The sequence below is a fragment of the Pleurodeles waltl genome, chromosome 10, assembly GCF_031143425.1.
Source record: "Pleurodeles waltl isolate 20211129_DDA chromosome 10, aPleWal1.hap1.20221129, whole genome shotgun sequence".
NCBI lineage: Eukaryota > Metazoa > Chordata > Amphibia > Caudata > Salamandridae > Pleurodeles > Pleurodeles waltl.
The window spans coordinates 912,828,890-912,847,605 of record NC_090449.1 but is presented as its reverse complement, the minus strand read 5'-3'; the positions used below and the strand labels follow the sequence as shown (position 1 = coordinate 912,847,605).

The 18,716-nt window shown below is 47.7% G+C and overlaps 1 protein-coding gene across 1 annotated transcript in view; it reads left to right on the top strand.

The window, feature by feature from the left end:
* LOC138262020 (ATP-dependent translocase ABCB1-like) overlaps positions 1-18,716 on the top strand; it is a 1,142,744-nt gene that overhangs the window by 520,547 nt on the left and 603,481 nt on the right. Inside the window, exon 11 of the mRNA XM_069211672.1 lies at positions 3,085-3,198. Coding sequence (XP_069067773.1) covers positions 3,085-3,198 — 114 coding nt within the window. The remainder of the gene's footprint in view (positions 1-3,084; positions 3,199-18,716) is intronic.

The window sequence follows — 18,716 nt, the reverse complement described above, 5'->3', positions numbered from 1 at the left end:
ATTCCTTGCATTGGCAGCCCAAGAACTGTGCTTCGGTAGCCCGGCACAGAAGGCACCATGCAGAGTGGGTGGTGCCTGGAGTAGGCCTTATGAGATGGGTGTACACATGTGAGGGATAGTCAGTTAACTTACTGTCTTGATTGTGGTAACATTCCATTATATGTCAATGGGAAAGGCTGTCCTAGGTTGCACCTCCAGTTCCCTAGGGTCCACAGACTCCAGAGTTGCACTAATGTACATTGTAACCTGTATTAAAAGAATACTACAGTAGGCTACAAAGTATATTTCTACAGTTTATCGGGTCATCCATGAATGTCATCATTCTCTGACTCAGCTCAGGATTAGGGCCAATTATTGCTCGGTCCAGTTGCAGATGCAGGGCCTTGCATCAATCAGCCAGCTGTCATTCCATGCTAGGACCCGGGCCTGCCTCGGGCCCCTCGGGGAGGAGGGGCTCCTTGCAGGAATTTCTTGGAGAGGCCCTGGCAGGAATGTCAGGGAGAAGGGGCCCAGTCTCTCAGAGCACATGTGTCAATTGACTCCTGGACAATGCCATTTGAGCTATCCCAGAAGACTGCAGGAAGGTTGGGACAGGGATGGAGAAGTGATGTACATCAGGAGAGGCTAGAGGTGCAGCCCTGCTGGGCACCTACACCCCCACTTCAAAGGTCTTGTACAGGGAAGGGCTCACTCTCTTGGCCGTGCTTCCCTGCAGATCTCTGGCACGGAAGACTGGACAGCTAGTAACAACAACCCCCTGACTGCCCATGGGGCAAGGGCTTTGCCCCTGAATGACACCAAACCCAGTGGAACACACCCCAGGACCAGGTACGCTGGCCCCCTTCTTGCCCCTAAGGACCATTTGGAGGAAAGACTAGCACAAGGAGATCACACTGCCCAGAAGAAAGGAAGGCACCCAAATGAAAGGCCTGCACAGGGAAGTTGGGAGGCTTCTAAACCAGGAGGCCTAAAGAAAATGCTCCAGGTGGCTAGGGCTCATCACCAGGAGGAAAATGAACAAAATCCCGTCTAAATTAGCCCACGGGGCCTGAGATGTTCCCAAGGAAAGGTACATAACCTATGTCCCCCAGGGAGGCCTGGCAGCGAAGCATGTGGGGCTTGCCTGCCAATGTTGCCCCTCGGATGGGCCAGGGCCTGGGGACTGCCCCAGAGAAGAATGGAGCCGTGAGAGAGCTCGGTTGTGCTTCCTCAAAGGGGAGGGGAGGGGCCCTGGACCCCATTTAGCCCAACAAAGAGGCCTAGTCCGGAGATGCCATGGTGCCCTGCAAAGATAATGTGATGGGCCCCTAACCCCAGCCCGGGGACTCAGAAAGAAGCAAAGTCAGATCACACTGTTGCACCCCATGAAGAAGAAGAGGGGAGCACCAAACCCTGTCCTGTGGCCCCCAATAGCCAGAGAAGGAGGAAGGAGTGCTGCCACACTCCCCCACACAGCCAGCCCAGTCACATCACCACATGGGGGCAGACTCCAAGTAAAGAGCCGGCTCCCACAGCAGCATGTGAAGGTGCTGGCCGGGCAGACAGCTGATGAGAGCCGTAGGGGGTGGGCTCCCTAAGCTGCTCTCCAATGTTTTTGAAGGCTGCAGGGTGTTCGAGTGGGACTGGACAACCCCTCTCCCCCCCAAAAAAGAAACCAAAGCAAAGGAATCTGTCACAGTGGCTCTCACCAGAGCAACAAGAGAGACATTCATCTGTTATTCATGCTCCATGATGGCCCATGGGGCCTGGCCCAAGCCCCTGGGCAAAAAACACTTATCTGCCATGTTGGTGACCCCTATGAGAGCCCCAGGGGGGCTGCATGAGGAGCGCAGCCTCCCCCCCAGGAAGTTATCAAATGTCGTCCCCCTTAGTTTCAGGGGACATGGAAAAGATAACCCCTCAAGGCTTCTAATATATTTCCAAGCTGTCCCAGCTGGAACTTTTTGTTTCAGGGTTGTGATACTGCACCCTCTAGAGGTGAAGATTATGGCTGCAGTCCCTGTGGCCCGCATGGTGATATCAATGGATTGTTACAATTGTGAACACCCTCTTGGGGTAAAAGGCTGTAATTACATGAAATGAAGTCCTTTGGAGACTATGGTTAAAATAGTAGCATTTATGTTAAATGTGTTTCCAAATGTGTGGCTGCAGCATTGTGGCCAATGACATGAGTTGGGTAGGGCCATATGGAAAGGCACCCTCTAGGGGTGAAAGATGGTATTACATAATGATTAACAACCAAGTGATGTCCTTTAGGGACTGCGCCAACTGTGCATCATTTTTATGTTGAATGTTTCAATGCGGAATATGATGAGCCGTGGCCTGCACCCTTTAGTGGTGTGAGTAGGCTGTGTAGATCATGCCAAGTGTAGTCCTGACAGCGTAAACCACTCCAACTTGTTTAGACATGCTCCTTGTAGATATTTATGTGAGTATTGAGATTGACAGGCACTATTGATCAAAGTAGATGTACTTTATTGCCAGTGTTAGGTGCTCTCACTCCAAGTTACAGAATAATACGGCATTGGAATACAAGTGAATGTTCTGTCATGTGGGTTGTTAGTTTATATCTCCCTTTGGGAGAGACAAGAATGATAACACAGTGTCATCCACAATGTTATTCCATTAGCTTGTGTATATTTGTAAAGTTTTGCATAGTATTTAGTGTGTGTCTAATAAATGTACTTTTCCTTTATCAAAAGAAAAAGCACAGGCCAAAAAATAATGTATTTAGTGTTATTCTTGTGTGCTTGTGAATGGTGATTACAAGCCCACACCACCTCCTTTGAGAAAGCCTTGGACTGCTCTGCAATGCTTTTCTATGACAGTCAAGCACTACAAAGGGTGTTTGGCTCCAACTGGTGGTCGAGTGTGGACCCATTACTTTCGCAGGCCACACAACTAATGACCCACCCTCCAACAGCCATAATAACATTATTACACAAGAAAGTTATGAAAATGTTTTTGTGGTTTTAATTTATAAGTCCTGAAACTATACCTTTGCACCTTTGCGACCAACCACAGCAATTCAGTATGTAAAATCTTGAATGTTTTCTGAATATTAATTTTGATTTTCTCTTACAGGTTTTCTGGTTATTGTTGATAGGTTCGCTTTCTATTGGGCAAACCATGCCAAACTTGGGAAGCTTTGTCAATTCTCGTGTGGCTGCCTTTGAAATTTATCAGATTATAAAAAAGGTCAGAACACAAAAAAATCTCCAAGTTCTGTATGACTAATGTTTATTTATATTATCTTCTTTTTTAATAGTGCCCACATAAGGAAAAGGCAAATACATAACATGTTTCTCTTCCTGAAGTTTAAAAAACATAAATCAGAACAATACAGAGAGCTTACCTCTTCCCTTTTCTCTTAACTATTCTTTTCCCAGCCAGCAGACTCTGATATGATTTATGTTGTCTTGTCTAGTCTCTTTTCATATGAAGAATATTTAAACACTCATGGTGGTTATTGCAGAAACCTAAAAGGACTTCCGTATGTGGTTATACCTTTTGTTATTGTAACATCAAACTTATCAAACCCCCTAGGTCATCAGGTATCTCTTCCAGTGAGTCCATGGACTCTGTTCACTAGGGCAATTGACAAATGTCCATACGAAATTATACGTACTGTAGACCTTAACCCCTGTGTATATTAATCAGCCATAAGTTTGGACACCTCAATAGATGAAAACTCAGATGTAAGTATGCATGAGAATAGGGGTAACAAGAAAAATCTACTCTAAAATGAGAGAGCTATGCACGTCTTCCTCCACACCCATACTTCTGTAGGTCAGGACCAGTTCATTAAACTATTCAAGGAATACTACAATCCAAACAGGCTCTAACGTTTCCATTCTAGGCTTGAAGCAAGTCACAGGCAACACCATTCCACTCAGGAATTGACACATAATGGCACACTAAGCAACTGAGGCACAGAGTAACACCAATAGGAAAAAGTAATAAATCAAAGGAACACTAGTTCACATAGTCACAGTCAGTACACACACAACATCTGCATACACAAGAGGCATACAGGAACATTTTTAAAAATCCACACTTCGGCTATGCTAATGCTGGAAACACTTCATGTAAACCTCAAATAAAGACATGTAGCTGTCCCCATGAACACACCAAAAGACAAATCCCACTAACATACATCAGAACACTGCCAAATGTATACTCAATGAACAAAAATCTACATCCCTAATGATATACAACCCATCTAATTGCCAACAAAGTATACATATGTCACCTCTGTATGCAGGTTTTCCACAGTGTCACTGGTGTTTTTTGTTGTACAGTCCCCTCGTTTTGAGGAGGAGCAAGAGCAAATAAAAGCTGAAAGTCACTCTCTGTGGTATGTCTTAGGGAGTTGCACAAAGGAAGCAGGAGCGCATTTCAACAGCCCACTTTCATGACATGCCTGCCCAAGTCAAATAACACACTGCACTCCACTTCCTGTCTACTAGGACCAGAGGGCTGCTGATAACATTTCACCTGCAAGTTAATCCTGCTGCTTACACCACACATTGAAATCCATTACTAGTTGAACGGAGCAATGCTTCACTATGCCACAGTTACTGAAGAATAGGCGATGCATTCATTTTTTTTTTTTATTGGAGTACATTTTTTAACTAGAATGGATTAGAAAATATAACAAATATACAAATTACATGAGCCAAATTGTACTGAGAAGATAAAAAAGGAGGAAGAAAGAGAAAAATATAGCCCATATCCCTAGAGAGGGGAAATGACAATGTAAAATTACGTGCATACAGAGCAGAGGGTGGCATAAGTGAGAAACTGTCAGAAGTAAGAGTGGGCATTATGAATGCAATATCTATTCATGACCAGCCTGGACCCAACTAAACCACCCCCTCAGAGGGTCACAGATTCTCTTTAACCTAGTTCTGTGTTCATCATTATCTATTAAAGACATTTCTAGAGCACGTATTCAAACATTGATGTTACCTGTGCAGAAGGCCCAGGCCTCCCTTAAAAGGCAATGTAGAGCCAGCTCCCAATGTGTCAGATAGACAGCAAAGAAGTATATCCCTGCAAGATGCAGTAGAATAGAATGAGAGTGCTTTAATAAAAAAAAGATGCAGCAAAGATCATTAATAAACTTAATATGATGATCTTTGACCCAAGAAACATTAAGGACACTGAGGGAGTTGGTGTACTTAATATCATGAAGTCACCACCACTCCGAGGTGCCTGCTCCACTTGTCAGCTCAAAGTTGAAATGGGTCAGCCCTCTGCTCTACCTATGACAGGGAGATCATTTTAAAAGCCATGCTGATATTCCCCTTGTGAGGACTTCTTATCAGACAATCCAAAAAATTATTCTGGAAGTAAAAATGTGATCTATCTTTAGACTACCTAAAAGATGTTGAAGTTGTAGATACCTAAAAAAATCCTATATGAGGAAGGGAGAACAATTGCTGGGAAGTCTTGTTTGATAGAAGTATATCGTCTTCAAATAGTTGTCCCAGTGTGAAGACCTCAGAGCTCTCCAAACACTCAAGGTTGAAGAGAGTGATGTCAGGAAACGTGTTTTTATTGTAAGTCCAGATCAAATGAAACAACCTAAAGGTCTTAAACTTAGTTCTTTTTAAATACACAATGTCAAGAATAGCTGTGCGGGCACAATAGTCTCCCACATGGTAGATAATCTGGAAACATATGCTCCAGGAACCATGGTTCCCTACCAAGAACCTTAATTAGTTGTGACATAAAAGCAGCCAGATAGCAGACCCGCAAGCCCGATAACGAGAGACCACCTCTATCCCACTGTGATTGAAAAAACTGTATACTAGACCTGATGTAGGAAGTTGGCTCTGTATGTGCTATTTCAAAGTAAGGAATAGCATGCACAGAGTCCAAGGGTTCCCCTTAGAGGTAAAATAGTGGTAAAAATAGATAATACTAATGCTCTATTTTGTGGTAGTGTGGTCGAGCAGTAGGCTTATCCAAGGAGTAGTGTTAAGCATTTGTTGTACATACACATAGACAATAAATGAGGTACACACACTCAGAGACAAATCCAGCCAATAGGTTTTGTTATAGAAAAATATATTTTCTTAGTTTATTTTAAGAACCACAGGTTCAAATTTAACATGTAATATCTTGTTTGAAAGGTATTGCAGGTAAGTACATTAGGAACTTTGAATCATTTCAATTGCATGTATACTTTTCAAGTTATTGACAAATAGCTATTTCAAAAGTGGACACTTAGTGCAATTTTCACAGTTCCTGGGGGAGGTAAGTTTTTGTTAGTTTTACCAGGTAAGTAAGACACTTACAGGGTTCAGTTCTTGGTCCAAGGTAGCCCACCATTGGGGGTTCAGAGCAACCCCAAAGTCACCACACCAGCAGCTCAGGGCCGGTCAGGTGCAGAGTTCAAAGTGGTGCCCAAAACGCATAGGCTAGAATGGAGAGAAGGGGGTGCCCCGGTTCCGGTCTGCTTGCAGGTAAGTACCCGCGTCTTCGGAGGGCAGACCAGGGGGGTTTTGTAGGGCACCGGGGAGGACACAAGCCCACACAGAAATTTCACCCTCAGCAGCGCGGGGGCGGCCGGGTGCAGTGTAGAAACAAGCGTCGGGTTTGCAATGTTAGTCTATGAGAGATCAACGGATCTCTTCAGCGCTGCAGGCAGGCAAGGGGGGGCTTCCTCGGGGAAACCTCCACTTGGGCAAGGGAGAGGGACTCCTGGGGGTCACTTCTCCAGTGAAAGTCCGGTCCTTCAGGTCCTGGGGGCTGCGGGTGCAGGGTCTTTTCCAGGCGTTGGGACTTAGGTTTCAGAGAGTCGCGGTCAGGGGAAGCCTCGGGATTCCCTCTGCAGGCGGCGCTGTGGGGGCTCAGGGGGGACAGGTTTTGGTACTCACAGTCGGAGAGTAGTCCGGGGGTCCTCCCTGAGGTGTTGGTTCTCCACCAGCCGAGTCGGGGTCGCCGGGTGCAGTGTTGCAAGTCTCACGCTTCTTGCGGGGAGTTGCAGGGGTCTTTAAAGCTGCTCCTTGAAACAAAGTTGCAGTCTTTTTGGAGCAGGTCCGCTGTCCTCGGGAGTTTCTGGTCGTCGTCGAAGCAGGGCAGTCCTCAGAGGATTCAGAGGTCGCTGGTCCCTTTGGAAGGCGTCGCTGGAGCAGAGTTCTTTGGAAGGCAGGAGACAGGCCGGTGAGTTTCTGGAGCCAAGGCAGTTGTTGTCTTCTGGTCTTCCTCTGCAGGGGTTTTCAGCTGGGCAGTCCTTCTTCTTGTTGTCGCAGGAATCTAATTTTCTAGGGTTCAGGGTAGCCCTTAAATACTAAATTTAAGGGCGTGTTTAGGTCTGGGGGGTTAGTAGCCAATGGCTACTAGCCCGGAGGGTGGGTACACCCTCTTTGTGCCTCCTCCCAAGGGGAGGGGGTCACAATCCTAACCCTATTGGGGGAATCCTCCATCTGCAAGATGGAGGATTTCTAACAGTTAGAGTCACCTCAGCTCAGGACACCTTAGGGGCTGTCCTGACTGGCCAGTGACTCCTCCTTGTTATTCTCATTATTTTCTCCGGCCTTGCCGCCAATAGTGGGGGCCGGGGCCGGAGGGGGCGGGCAACTCCACTAGCTGGAGTGTCCTGCGGTGCTGTGACAAAGGGGTGAGCCTTTGAGGCTCACCGCCAGGTGTTACAGCTCCTGCCTGGGGGAGGTGTTAGCATCTCCACCCAGTGCAGGCTTTGTTACTGGCCTCAGAGTGACAAAGGCACTCTCCCCATGGGGCCAGCAACATGTCTCTAGTGTGGCAGGCTGCTGGAACTAGTCAGCCTACACAGATAGTCGGTTAAGTTTCAGGGGGCACCTCTAAGGTGCCCTCTGGGGTGTAGTTTGCAATAAAATGTACACTGGCATCAGTGTGCATTTATTGTGCTGAGAAGTTTGATACCAAACTTCCCAGTTTTCAGTGTAGCCATTATGGTGCTGTGGAGTTCGTGTTTGACAAACTCCCAGACCATATACTCTTATGGCTACCCTGCACTTACAATGTCTAAGGTTTTGTTTAGACACTGTAGGGGTACCATGCTCATGCACTGGTACCCTCACCTATGGTATAGTGCACCCTGCCTTAGGGCTGTAAGGCCTGCTAGAGGGGTGTCTTACCTATACTGCATAGGCAGTGAGAGGCTGGCATGGCACCCTGAGGGGAGTGCCATGTCGACTTACTCGTTTTGTCCTCACTAGCACACACAAGCTGGCAAGCAGTGTGTCTGTGCTGAGTGAGAGGTCTCCAGGGTGGCATAAGACATGCTGCAGCCCTTAGAGACCTTCCTTGGCATCAGGGCCCTTGGTACTAGAAGTACCAGTTACAAGGGACTTATCTGGATGCCAGGGTCTGCCAATTGTGGATACAAAAGTACAGGTTAGGGAAAGAACACTGGTGCTGGGGCCTGGTTAGCAGGCCTCAGCACACTTTCAATTGTAAACATAGCATCAGCAAAGGCAAAAAGTCAGGGGGCAACCATGCCAAGGAGGCATTTCCTTACACCTGGGTTCCAAAATACATTTTTACCAAGACGCCTGAATTTTGCTAAAAAAAAAACTTTGGAGAGGTAGAAGGGTGTTCACCTAAAAAGCTAGAGATAAAGAGGTAAGATGATCATTTGAATGACTTCCAATCAGTCCCAAATGTAGTTTATTCCATTTATTTCAAACCTCAACTGTCTGGCTAAAGATTTGACCAAAATTATACTTGATGATCTTTTCTATTTGTAATGACAATTCAATGCCCTGGTATGTTGCCAACTGTACACAGCACCTGTATTCGACAGGAGCAGAGACATTAGCAAGACCTAGTTTTATCAAGATTTAGATTAATCCCGAGAAGGAGCTGAATTTGCTTGTTATTGATTATACTGCCTATAATTTAGAAATATATATAGCAAAGAACCCTAGCATTCATATCTTCATACAGTTGAAGCACCCATAATTGCTCAAAGAAAAGACCAGGATACCTGGTCAAATGCCTGTTTTTCATCCACCATTGTGATTCTGACTGGGCCCCCACCTATCGGCCCAACCTCCAGAGCAGTGATTGCCATTTTGACATGTGCAATCATATCCCCTCTGAGTACAAACCTATGTTGACGCTCATCGATCAAGCTAGAGATCACATAAGATAATCTGTATGCCAACCCAGCAACCCAATTCTTATTCTGCACTAAGGGAGCAATTCCCCTCTGAGCGAAGGTAAAACTACTGATAAACAAGACTCGGTAGCCCATATAATCCAACAGCAGGACTGGAGTCCTGAAAAGAAGGGTCCCCTGTAAGCAGATTAGATGCGGCTACAAAGAATATGTCTGCCCTTATTAGTTTATGTCTTTAGGGTGGCTTAATGCCATTCACATTAGCCTTATTCTTAGTCTACATCCAAAAAATTATGCACCCTAAACAGAAACACAGAGATTGGATCTAACACATCAGAGCTTCCCACCAGAACCATTAATTTAATTTATTTCTCCATTTTTGTCTGCATAACTCCCCAACTTTCACACCTAGTTGTAGCATACTTGCCTACACTGAAATGATGACTCCATGTATCCTGATACACTCTCCTATCACCCCATCCCAACAAAACCCCCACTCACCCCCAGGCCATGACTTCAGAAGTGAACCATCCACCCATTTCCTGAAACAATAAAGGTGCCCAATACTTCAGGTTGCTGTGGGGACTGGCACCTTCCAGGGGGGGCAGGAAAACAGACAAAGAAAATAGAAAGAAAAATGACATGAGAAGAGACCCAGCAATCAATGCAAAGGATAAGACAGAGAAAGAGCGAGAAGAAGACAAAAGCTCTCCCTTCAAGTTAAACTGAAAGCAGGAAAGCAATTGAAACAACATTTAAGGTCTTATAAATACTCAATCCCCCGCCAAAAGAGACAAAAAAAGACCGAAAGACCACTACCCAAGCAGAACAAATCAAACAGCATATCATTTCACCATCTGCCACTGATTTAGCAGCTCAGCAACCTTTACTGCATCAGAACAAAAGTACAATTGGCTCTTCTACTTGATCTGCAGTGTAGCAGGTTCCATTAAAGAAACTGTGGCCCCAAGTATTTGGAGTGGTATGCCTATCTCATCAGACACGTTCGGCTTAGCCTCCTAAGATGTTTCCTGGGGGTAACAGCTTACTAGTATTCAAGGAGAGCTTTGGGTGGCTTTGGCTCCCCATCCAATGTTACTAGTTCACCTCTGGTGACTGATTTGGTGGTCACAACTTTCCAAACCTGGAGCTTCTTCCGCCCTGTTCTCCGAGGGCTAAAGGAATGAACAGCAGATGTTCCAACACCAGTGGCAGCTCTGGCCAATGATTTAACCAACATCTTAGGAGGAGCAGGCCCAGAGATTACTATCAATAAAACAGTACAGAGGTACAATGTTGCACCCAGCTAAACCAATTTGGCAGCCCTGGGCTGTGTCAATGAGTTCGGTGATGATACAGGAGACGAGTAGCAAAATGCAGCAACAAGCTGCCAAAACTCCTTTTGGCTGCCCTGTAGCAAGCTGAGGCACTGGGTGATAACTACCCCCAGCCAACAACCGCAGGAAGAGAAATGGGCTGCTTGGCCATACCGCAGCACCCACTGCAGAGAAATCAGCCTGCCAAGCTGAGGTAATCCGGTTAGATGTCTGCAGCCAGGGAGAGGAACAATGGAGGATTGTGAACCTTTCAGAGCATTCAAACCTCTGTGATAGAGCATTCTCCGTCATCAGCGGACTTCACTGTGTGTGCCCTGCGGGTCTCTTGATCCCAAATGAGGCACAATCCAGGTAAGGAGTGGGGGAAGCAGGGTCTCAGAGATGATCAAGGCATCAGGGCGTGGCTCAGGAGGGTTCTGTGACTTCTTGCTGCTAGCCCAGTGCCAATATCTTTCTCAAAGTCTTGTGTCCCACAAGCATACATTTAAATACCACTGCCTGTTTACCAATGTGCTAGGAGCCATCAACTGAACATATGTGGTGTGCCAGGTACTGTGGCATCGGGCAAACCATTTCAGAATCAAAGTCAAGGTATCCAATCAATATAGGAGCTGTCTGTGATGCTTGGGGCCACTTCATTCATTTGGACACTGATATTTCTGCTTCATCAACCATCACTGGCTCCAGAGATTATAGTGACATGTGCCTGCTAGAGGAGTACATCAAACACACACACAACTGCATTTTTAAAAATTGCATAGTGTCATTGAATGGCACTCTTCACAACAGTTGTATCCTGTATGTCTTCTGATGGAAGTTGGCAGTATGTGCATGAGCAAAATGTGAAGCAAGTATATTGAGAGCAACTGCAATCCACGTAGATATATCATCCTTTCCAGGTGATGGTGTGCATGACCCTCTCCCCTTCCTCTCACACCCTTCAAATGTCCGACCACTGAGCAGACACACTGACTTGAGACCTTGTAAAGTTCACATTTGGCTTCCTGAAATTGGAAATTAGAAATCTTGATCACGCAGTAGAGTGGTTCCTGTACTCCTCTGAAGTAAATATTACTTTTCTGTTCCACAATATTGCCTTGAACCTGGGCATACACAAAGACCTACACACAGCACATCAATCCTATCCAACTTCCTATGCTGGGCCATTGCCTGCTGGTCAAGGTCAACTTACTCCTTCATTAAAAAATACACTGCATTCAGGAGAACTAATGTATTTAAATGTTGAGGTTACCAATGGTTACCAGTGGTTTGACCTCAGTGGCTAACTTCAGTGGCTCTCATGAGGACAAAAAAAAATTAAGTCTGACACCCTACGTGTCTGCGTCTGATGAGGTGGTAAACTCAGGGGCATATTTAGCAAAGTTTTGTGTCGCCCTTGCGCCAAGCAAGGTAAAACAAGGATGAAGTCAAACCGGTGTCATATTAAGGATTTTTGGGGTCCTGGGCAAGACATACTTTAGGGACCTCTGTCAGGAAGCGTATTGTATTTTATTACCCATTTTCAGTTAATTCAAGCCCCATGATTATAAACAATGTTGAATAACACATTGAAGGATGAGATGGTGATATAAACAGATGAGAGGCAAGGGTAAAGGAGTCAGTGACATTTAACAATTAACAGTTAACTATGCAGTAGATCTAGAAACAATGACAACATTCAGAATGTGTGTGTCTGTAGTCAACATGCACATCCATTTAGAGTAACTTGAGGTACAGACAATGCAGCACTAACATTCACTAACATTCATTTGATCATTAGAAAAGCAAAAGATATGCATTTACTTTTGGATTTACAGTGCATGCCAGGCATCTGGATACACAGGATGTAGGATGGAATGGACGTGACAAGGTCAACTTAACTAAATTAAGTTTGTAAGAGTCTCAGGAAGCATGTAAACTACAGGCACTTGTCTGAGCAGAGCCTAAGCAGGTAGTTTTACTGATGTGATTTACACTCTTTGGGTGAAGTTAAATAGAATTCCTTGTTGCCCTTCATTGAAAGATTTCAGCTTGGTAGAACAGTAGCATTTGTTTGACACTGTAGCATGCATTATTCAGTTGTTATCTCTTTTCCGATAAATTGGCAATAAGAGACAGCTGTTCATTTCTTTTCTTGTACAATATTGCTTACGTATTTTTTTCTGGATGTTTCAGTTTTGGCATTAAATTGTACAAAGAGTGTGGTGTGGATGAACTTGTTCATAGTTTGGGAACTGGAAAGCGGTACTCAGCATCTCATTGGAGAATACAGATGACTTTAAGTACTGGAGATTACTGAGTTAAGAATGAGCACTGCTTCCAGGTGTGTGTCACATATGCATTAGAGGAGTTGGCCAGGTTATTAGAAATATACATTTCTGAAGGCTATACATTGGAGACAGTAAGACACAGGTGTACACCATGCTAGGTGCTGAGGAGAGAGCCAACAGGACCACTGTATTTAGAAGCGTGTCTAGAAGTAATAATACTCAATGCAACCAGAAGGTAATCATTCAGCAAATTTCCTGCAATTGGGATATATTCAGCTGCATTGTCTGTGCCAAGCCAAGTACAGATTAGCTTTAGCTGGCTACCCAGAAGTATTTTTCAAAGGTGGACATGACCTACTGAAAACAGGGGGGCAACCTTTACATCAAATATAAACGTTGGGGCAACTTTGGTCTAGGACAGATCCAAGAGTATTATGTTCAAGGAAGAAAAATCATTCCATGTGGATATCCACTGATGTTCTGGATATGTCAAACAAATGATTGCTGGATAATCTTTTTAGCCAGTTCTATCATACCCTTTAGGTACTTGGATGACTGCATTTGAAGAACAATTTGTGTGCAGGGTAGTAGCTCAAGGAACTTGGCCACAACCATTTCAAACAATGTCAGATAAGATGATTCTATAGGTCATTGAGACTATATAGCTATAGATTTTTGCCAATTGTCAAAGACACAAATGATCTAGGGCAGGCAGGGACGAGTAGCTTCTCCTGACAGGCATAAGGTTCTTCAACCACCCATAACATCAATGTAAGTCTCTCCAAAGCCTTCCTAGAGGGCCCTGTGCAATTTAAATTAGGAAGGCTCCTGGGGTCATATCACAGATTGTGATACACTGAAGTACAATGATCAAAATGTTCATCCTCATGCAGTGCTAATACAGTGACACTAGTCTTCATCCCACTAAAGTAAGAGATGAGATGCAGGAGTCATGACTATGGCTAGAGAATTTCTTAGAGGAACAGAGAGCTCAAAGCTACTTATACATTTTATTTGTAGCTTGTCCGTGTCAACATACAAGTTTACTTATCTCATAGCAATGAAAGGAGAACATCCTCTTCCAGATGTATGAGCAATAACTTGGTTTTAGAGGAGTTAGGGCATCATTACAACCCTGGCAGTCGGTGATAAAGTGGCGGTAATACCGCCAACAGGCCGCGGTAACAAAAATGGAATTATGACCATGGAGGAAACCGCTCAGACAGACAGCCACTTTAACACACTGATCGCCAGGGCGGATACAACAAATACCACGACGGTAACCACCAACAGCCAGGCAGAAGACAATGTACCGCCCACGCTATTATGACCGGACTATCCGCCACCTTTTCCGGGGCGTTACCAACAACATCAAAACCCTGGTGGGAACACTGAACAGAAGCCAAAGGACTCACCTGTGGAGACTCAGGGAAAAACCATGATGCCATGGAGCCCGAGCTGCAAGATTTCCCCATGCTCCTCTACCTTCTGCTGCATTGTGAACACCAGCGTCAGCGAAGACGACTACAGTGAGTACTGCCGCCTAGCACACAAGGGAGGGGGGGAGGAAAAAGAGAGTGACCCACACACACAACATGCAACACCCCCACCCCCAACACCATACACACAACCAGATGCAGTAACATTACATATTTACCCCGTACCCCTCAGCAATAATGCAGGGACAAAATAATTTAAAGAAAGTGAGTGCAATACGACAATATACTATGAATAAGTGCATCAAAATCCAAACGTATATACATATTTACAAATGTAGGGACAGTGCCCAGTTCTCAATGCCCGTAGGCCACAGGGCCACAACACATAGGCCAAGGCCCCACCTCACTTCTGCAACAACACGGAGAGAACACTGCAGGGGCATCAGGTCAAAAATACACAGGAACCTCAGGGGGATGGGGAACGGGGGCACCTCAGCCGGAAGATGGTACAACACCACTGGTCCTGGAGGGGGCAACATGCCTTGTGCGCTATCCTGGGGAGTGCAAGGCCACAGTCTCTCTAGTGGGTGGGTTACCCACTGCTTAGTCCTGGGGAGTGCAAGGCCACAGTCTCTCAAGTGGGTGGTTTGGCCACAGTCTCTCAAGTGGGTGGGTTGCCCACTGCTTGGTCCTGGGGAGTGCAAGGCCACAGTCTCTCTAGTGGATGGCTTCTTCCACTGGTTCTGGAGGGGGCATTGTGCCCAGTGTGATTCATCCTGGGAAGGATGCGGTGAGAGGATGGCTTCTTCCACTGGTTCTGGAGGGGGCATTGTGCCCAGTGTGCTTTATCCTGGGAAGGATGCGGTGAGTGGATGGCTTCTACACTGGTTCTGGAGGGGGCATTGTGCCAATGTGTGCTTCATCCTGGGAAGGATGCGGTGAGTGGATGGCTTCTACACTGGTTCTGGAGGGGGCATTGTGCCCTGTGATGAAGATCTTGGGGAGTGCAAGGTCACAGTTTCTCACCTGGGTGTCAGACCCACAGGATTTGCAGGGGCCAGGCCGCACAACAGCCCATGGATGCAGGACTACACACTGCCCGCCAGCTATGATGGCTGCTCAGTGGTGGCAGTGGCGGTGCTGGCGGCAGTGCTGGCAGTGGTGGCAGGAGGCTCCATCTCATCCCCTGCAGCCTCGGAAGGATGCCCACTGGGGCTGCTGCTTCTGGCAGTGGTACTGGTGGTGGTGCTGGTAGTGGTGCTGGTGGCGGTGCTGGCAGTGGTTTGGGGAGGCTCCAGCCAATCCCCTGCTGCCTCTAACGGCTGCCCGCTGGGGCTGCTGCTGGCAGTGGTGCTGGTGGTGGTGCTGGTAGTGGTGCTGGTGGCGGTGCTGGCAGTGGTGGGGGGGGCTCCAGGCCTTCCCCTGCAGCCTCGGATGGCTGAACCCCCATGGTTGGTGGTGGGGGCTCCGAATGAGTCCCAGCACCAGGCCTCCTGTCCTTCCTGCCTGCAGGTGTAGGCCCCTTGCCCTTCCTGGCTCCATCCGGGGATTGCCCCTTGTCCTTCCCTGTAGGAGCTGGGGGTGCCTCCTTGCCCTTCCTTGACACAGCTGGTGATGCCTCCTTGCCCTTCCTTAAAGCACCTGGTGCAGGCACCCTTTCAGTGTGGCTGCCTGGTGCCCGGGATTCTCTCCCACTTGCAGTAGCTGTCGACACTACTGTGGCCGTAGACAGGGTGGCTGAGGTGCTCACCTGGGTTCTGACCAACCTGGCCCGAAGTGAAGGATGGGGGGGAGAGGTAGAGAAGAGGTAAAGGGTGGTGGGAAAAGCTTCTTAGGGACATTGGGGTGGGAAGAGGGTGAAGGTTTGGGAGTGGAGGAAGAGGAAGTGGTTGTAGGAGGTGTCTGCTGATTTTTGGTGTGGGTGCTGGTGTATTGGATGGATGCTGTTGTGAGGTGGATGGCTGTTGAGTGTCTGAGTGCTTTCTTTTGTGTACTTTGGGAGCAGGGGGCACAGACACAGTGGGAGAGGACACAGGTGACGTGTGCATGGATGTGGGGGTGGTGACTACCAGTGAGGAACGTGTACTGATAGGCCTGATGGTGGTAGTGGATGAGGATGTAGTGCATGCAGGTGTGAGTATAGACACTACTGGGAGGGTGTTGGACGAGGAGGAGGAGGGGGACAAAGTGGAGGCAGTGGATGTTGGTATGTCTGCATCTGGATGGTGTTTGTGTGAGTGTCTGTGGGATGATGCATGGTGCTTGTGTTTGCCTGAACCACTCCTGTGTGTTGTCTTCTGTGCATGCTGGTCTGCCTGTGTGCTTGGGATAGGTTGGGGATGAGGGGAATGGGATTGGGTAGAGGAAGTTGGATGGGGGAGGCTAGAAACAGCAGCAATGGCTGCCATGAGGGAGGAGGCCAGAGCCTGGATTGATCTCTGTCGGGCCGCCATGCCAGAGTGAATGCCCTCCAGGAATGCATTTGTCTGTTGCAAATGGGATGCCAGCCCCTCAGTGGTATTCACAATGGTTGACTGCCCAACAGAGAAGGATCGCAGGAGGTCCATAGCCTCCACACTCAGGGCAGCAGGGCTAATGGGGGCAGGGCCTGAGGTGCCTAGAGCAAAGGAGATGCCCACTCTCCTGGGTAAGCAGGCACGGAAAACACACTGAGGGGCTGCTAGGAGGGCGATGCAGGTACGGGGATGGCGGTTGTACCTGTAGTTGGGGTGGACACAGAGGTGTCAGCCACCACCAGGGAGCTTCCATCCGAGGAGGTATCACTGTCCAAACTGTCCCCTCCAGTCTCTGCCGTGGTGCTCCCCTTGCCCTCCATCCCACTGGTGCCCTCAGCGTCGGTGGATTTGGCCTCCTGGGCCCTGTGGAATGCAGCTCTCTCCATCACCGGTGCCTCTGCTCCTCCACTAGATGATGCTAATGCACATAAGGACAGGGTGACAAAACAGAAAGGGGGGAAAGAGGCAAAGGATACACTTAGGAATGTCGGCAACAACACCACAGTTGGCATACACGACACACACACACAGGGAACAGCCCTACACACTAGGCAATGCACTAACAGTCACAATGCTAGTCACGAGCCCATGGACACCTAACACCAATTGCAGCGTTCTTGAGACACACAGACCGCTGCCCAGTAGTGCATGCCTACTAGCTTGGTTGGAGGAGGTTTACATTAGACGCTGCCCAACATGGGACCTACCATGCAATGTACGGCCTGGCCTGGGGGCACCAACAGGCCCATATTCCCCACCCGGATCCACTTCACCATGTGCAAGTAGTATATTGGGGCACTGTACACACCCCATTGTGGCTGCTGTGATACCCCCAAGAGCCGATCCAGCAACAGATAGGCCACCGCCAGTATGCGGGCCATCAGGGGGTTCAGGGTTCCCCGGGCACCCCTTCCTCGTTGGGAGACCATCCCCAGCTGGGCTTCCGCTGTCTTCAATGCCCAGCATCTCAGGACCTCCCACCGTTTGCAACAGTGGGTGCTCCACCTGCCGTAGACCCCCAGGGTCTGCATGTCCTTGTCAATGGCACACCATATACCCTTTTTCTAATGGGTGCTGACCCGCAGAGAAATACTCATAGGAAAAGGTATCAGTCAGACCGTCCTGCCTATTGCGCTTATGGCCCACCATAGCCCTTCACATCCCCTTACGCACAGACATGGCCCACCATGCATGCAGCACGCTGCCCAGGGCCCTTCCACTATCCTCCCCTACATGAGGTCTTCACACACACCACTCCATGCATTCATGCCTCATGCATCGGGCTCACAGTGTACTCACCTGCTGGTCTGGAGGCCCATACAGCATTCGGTACAGGGGTAGGAGCCCATCCACCAGTCTCTCCAACTCCGCCGCGGTGAAGGCAGGGGCCCTTTCCCCAGTGACACAAGTCATGGATGGTTCCAGACACAGGTCACAGCAGCACATGTAGTGTAAGTCCTCTCCTGTTGAAGGTCAGGTAGCAAGTGAGTAAACAGATAGAAAATGGCGGTCATGTCTGCGGTGGTGCGTACCATCACCGCCGGCGTACATCACCATTGGCCACTGTAACCCATAGGCCCCAACGGTAACCAATGAGGAGTTGCACGGCGGTTCTCAACCGCCTCCCGCAATGGCGCAAAATGTCAGTGGAATTACCTAATTTCCAAATGTCCCTCCATACAGGACAGGCGGATGCTATTTCAAGGGAGGGGCAGGCCATGGCACCTAACTGTGTCACAGTACACATAAACACCATTTGGGCCTATCCCACAATATACTGTTACAATCACAACATGCAATAAAGTGTGGTGTTTGGAAATATGGGATACTGACCTGCTACTCACCATTTTGCCCCGTAGATTGCAACCGCTGCGGATGAATAGGAGATGGAGACATCCCCCATGCACAGGCCCCTGGTGGACTTGGCAACAATGGAGGACAGACACATTATACTCACCTGTAGACGGGACAGTGCCACAATCACAGAGCTGTGTGCCCATTTGGAGCCTGACCTGATATCTACTATCTGTCACCCCACC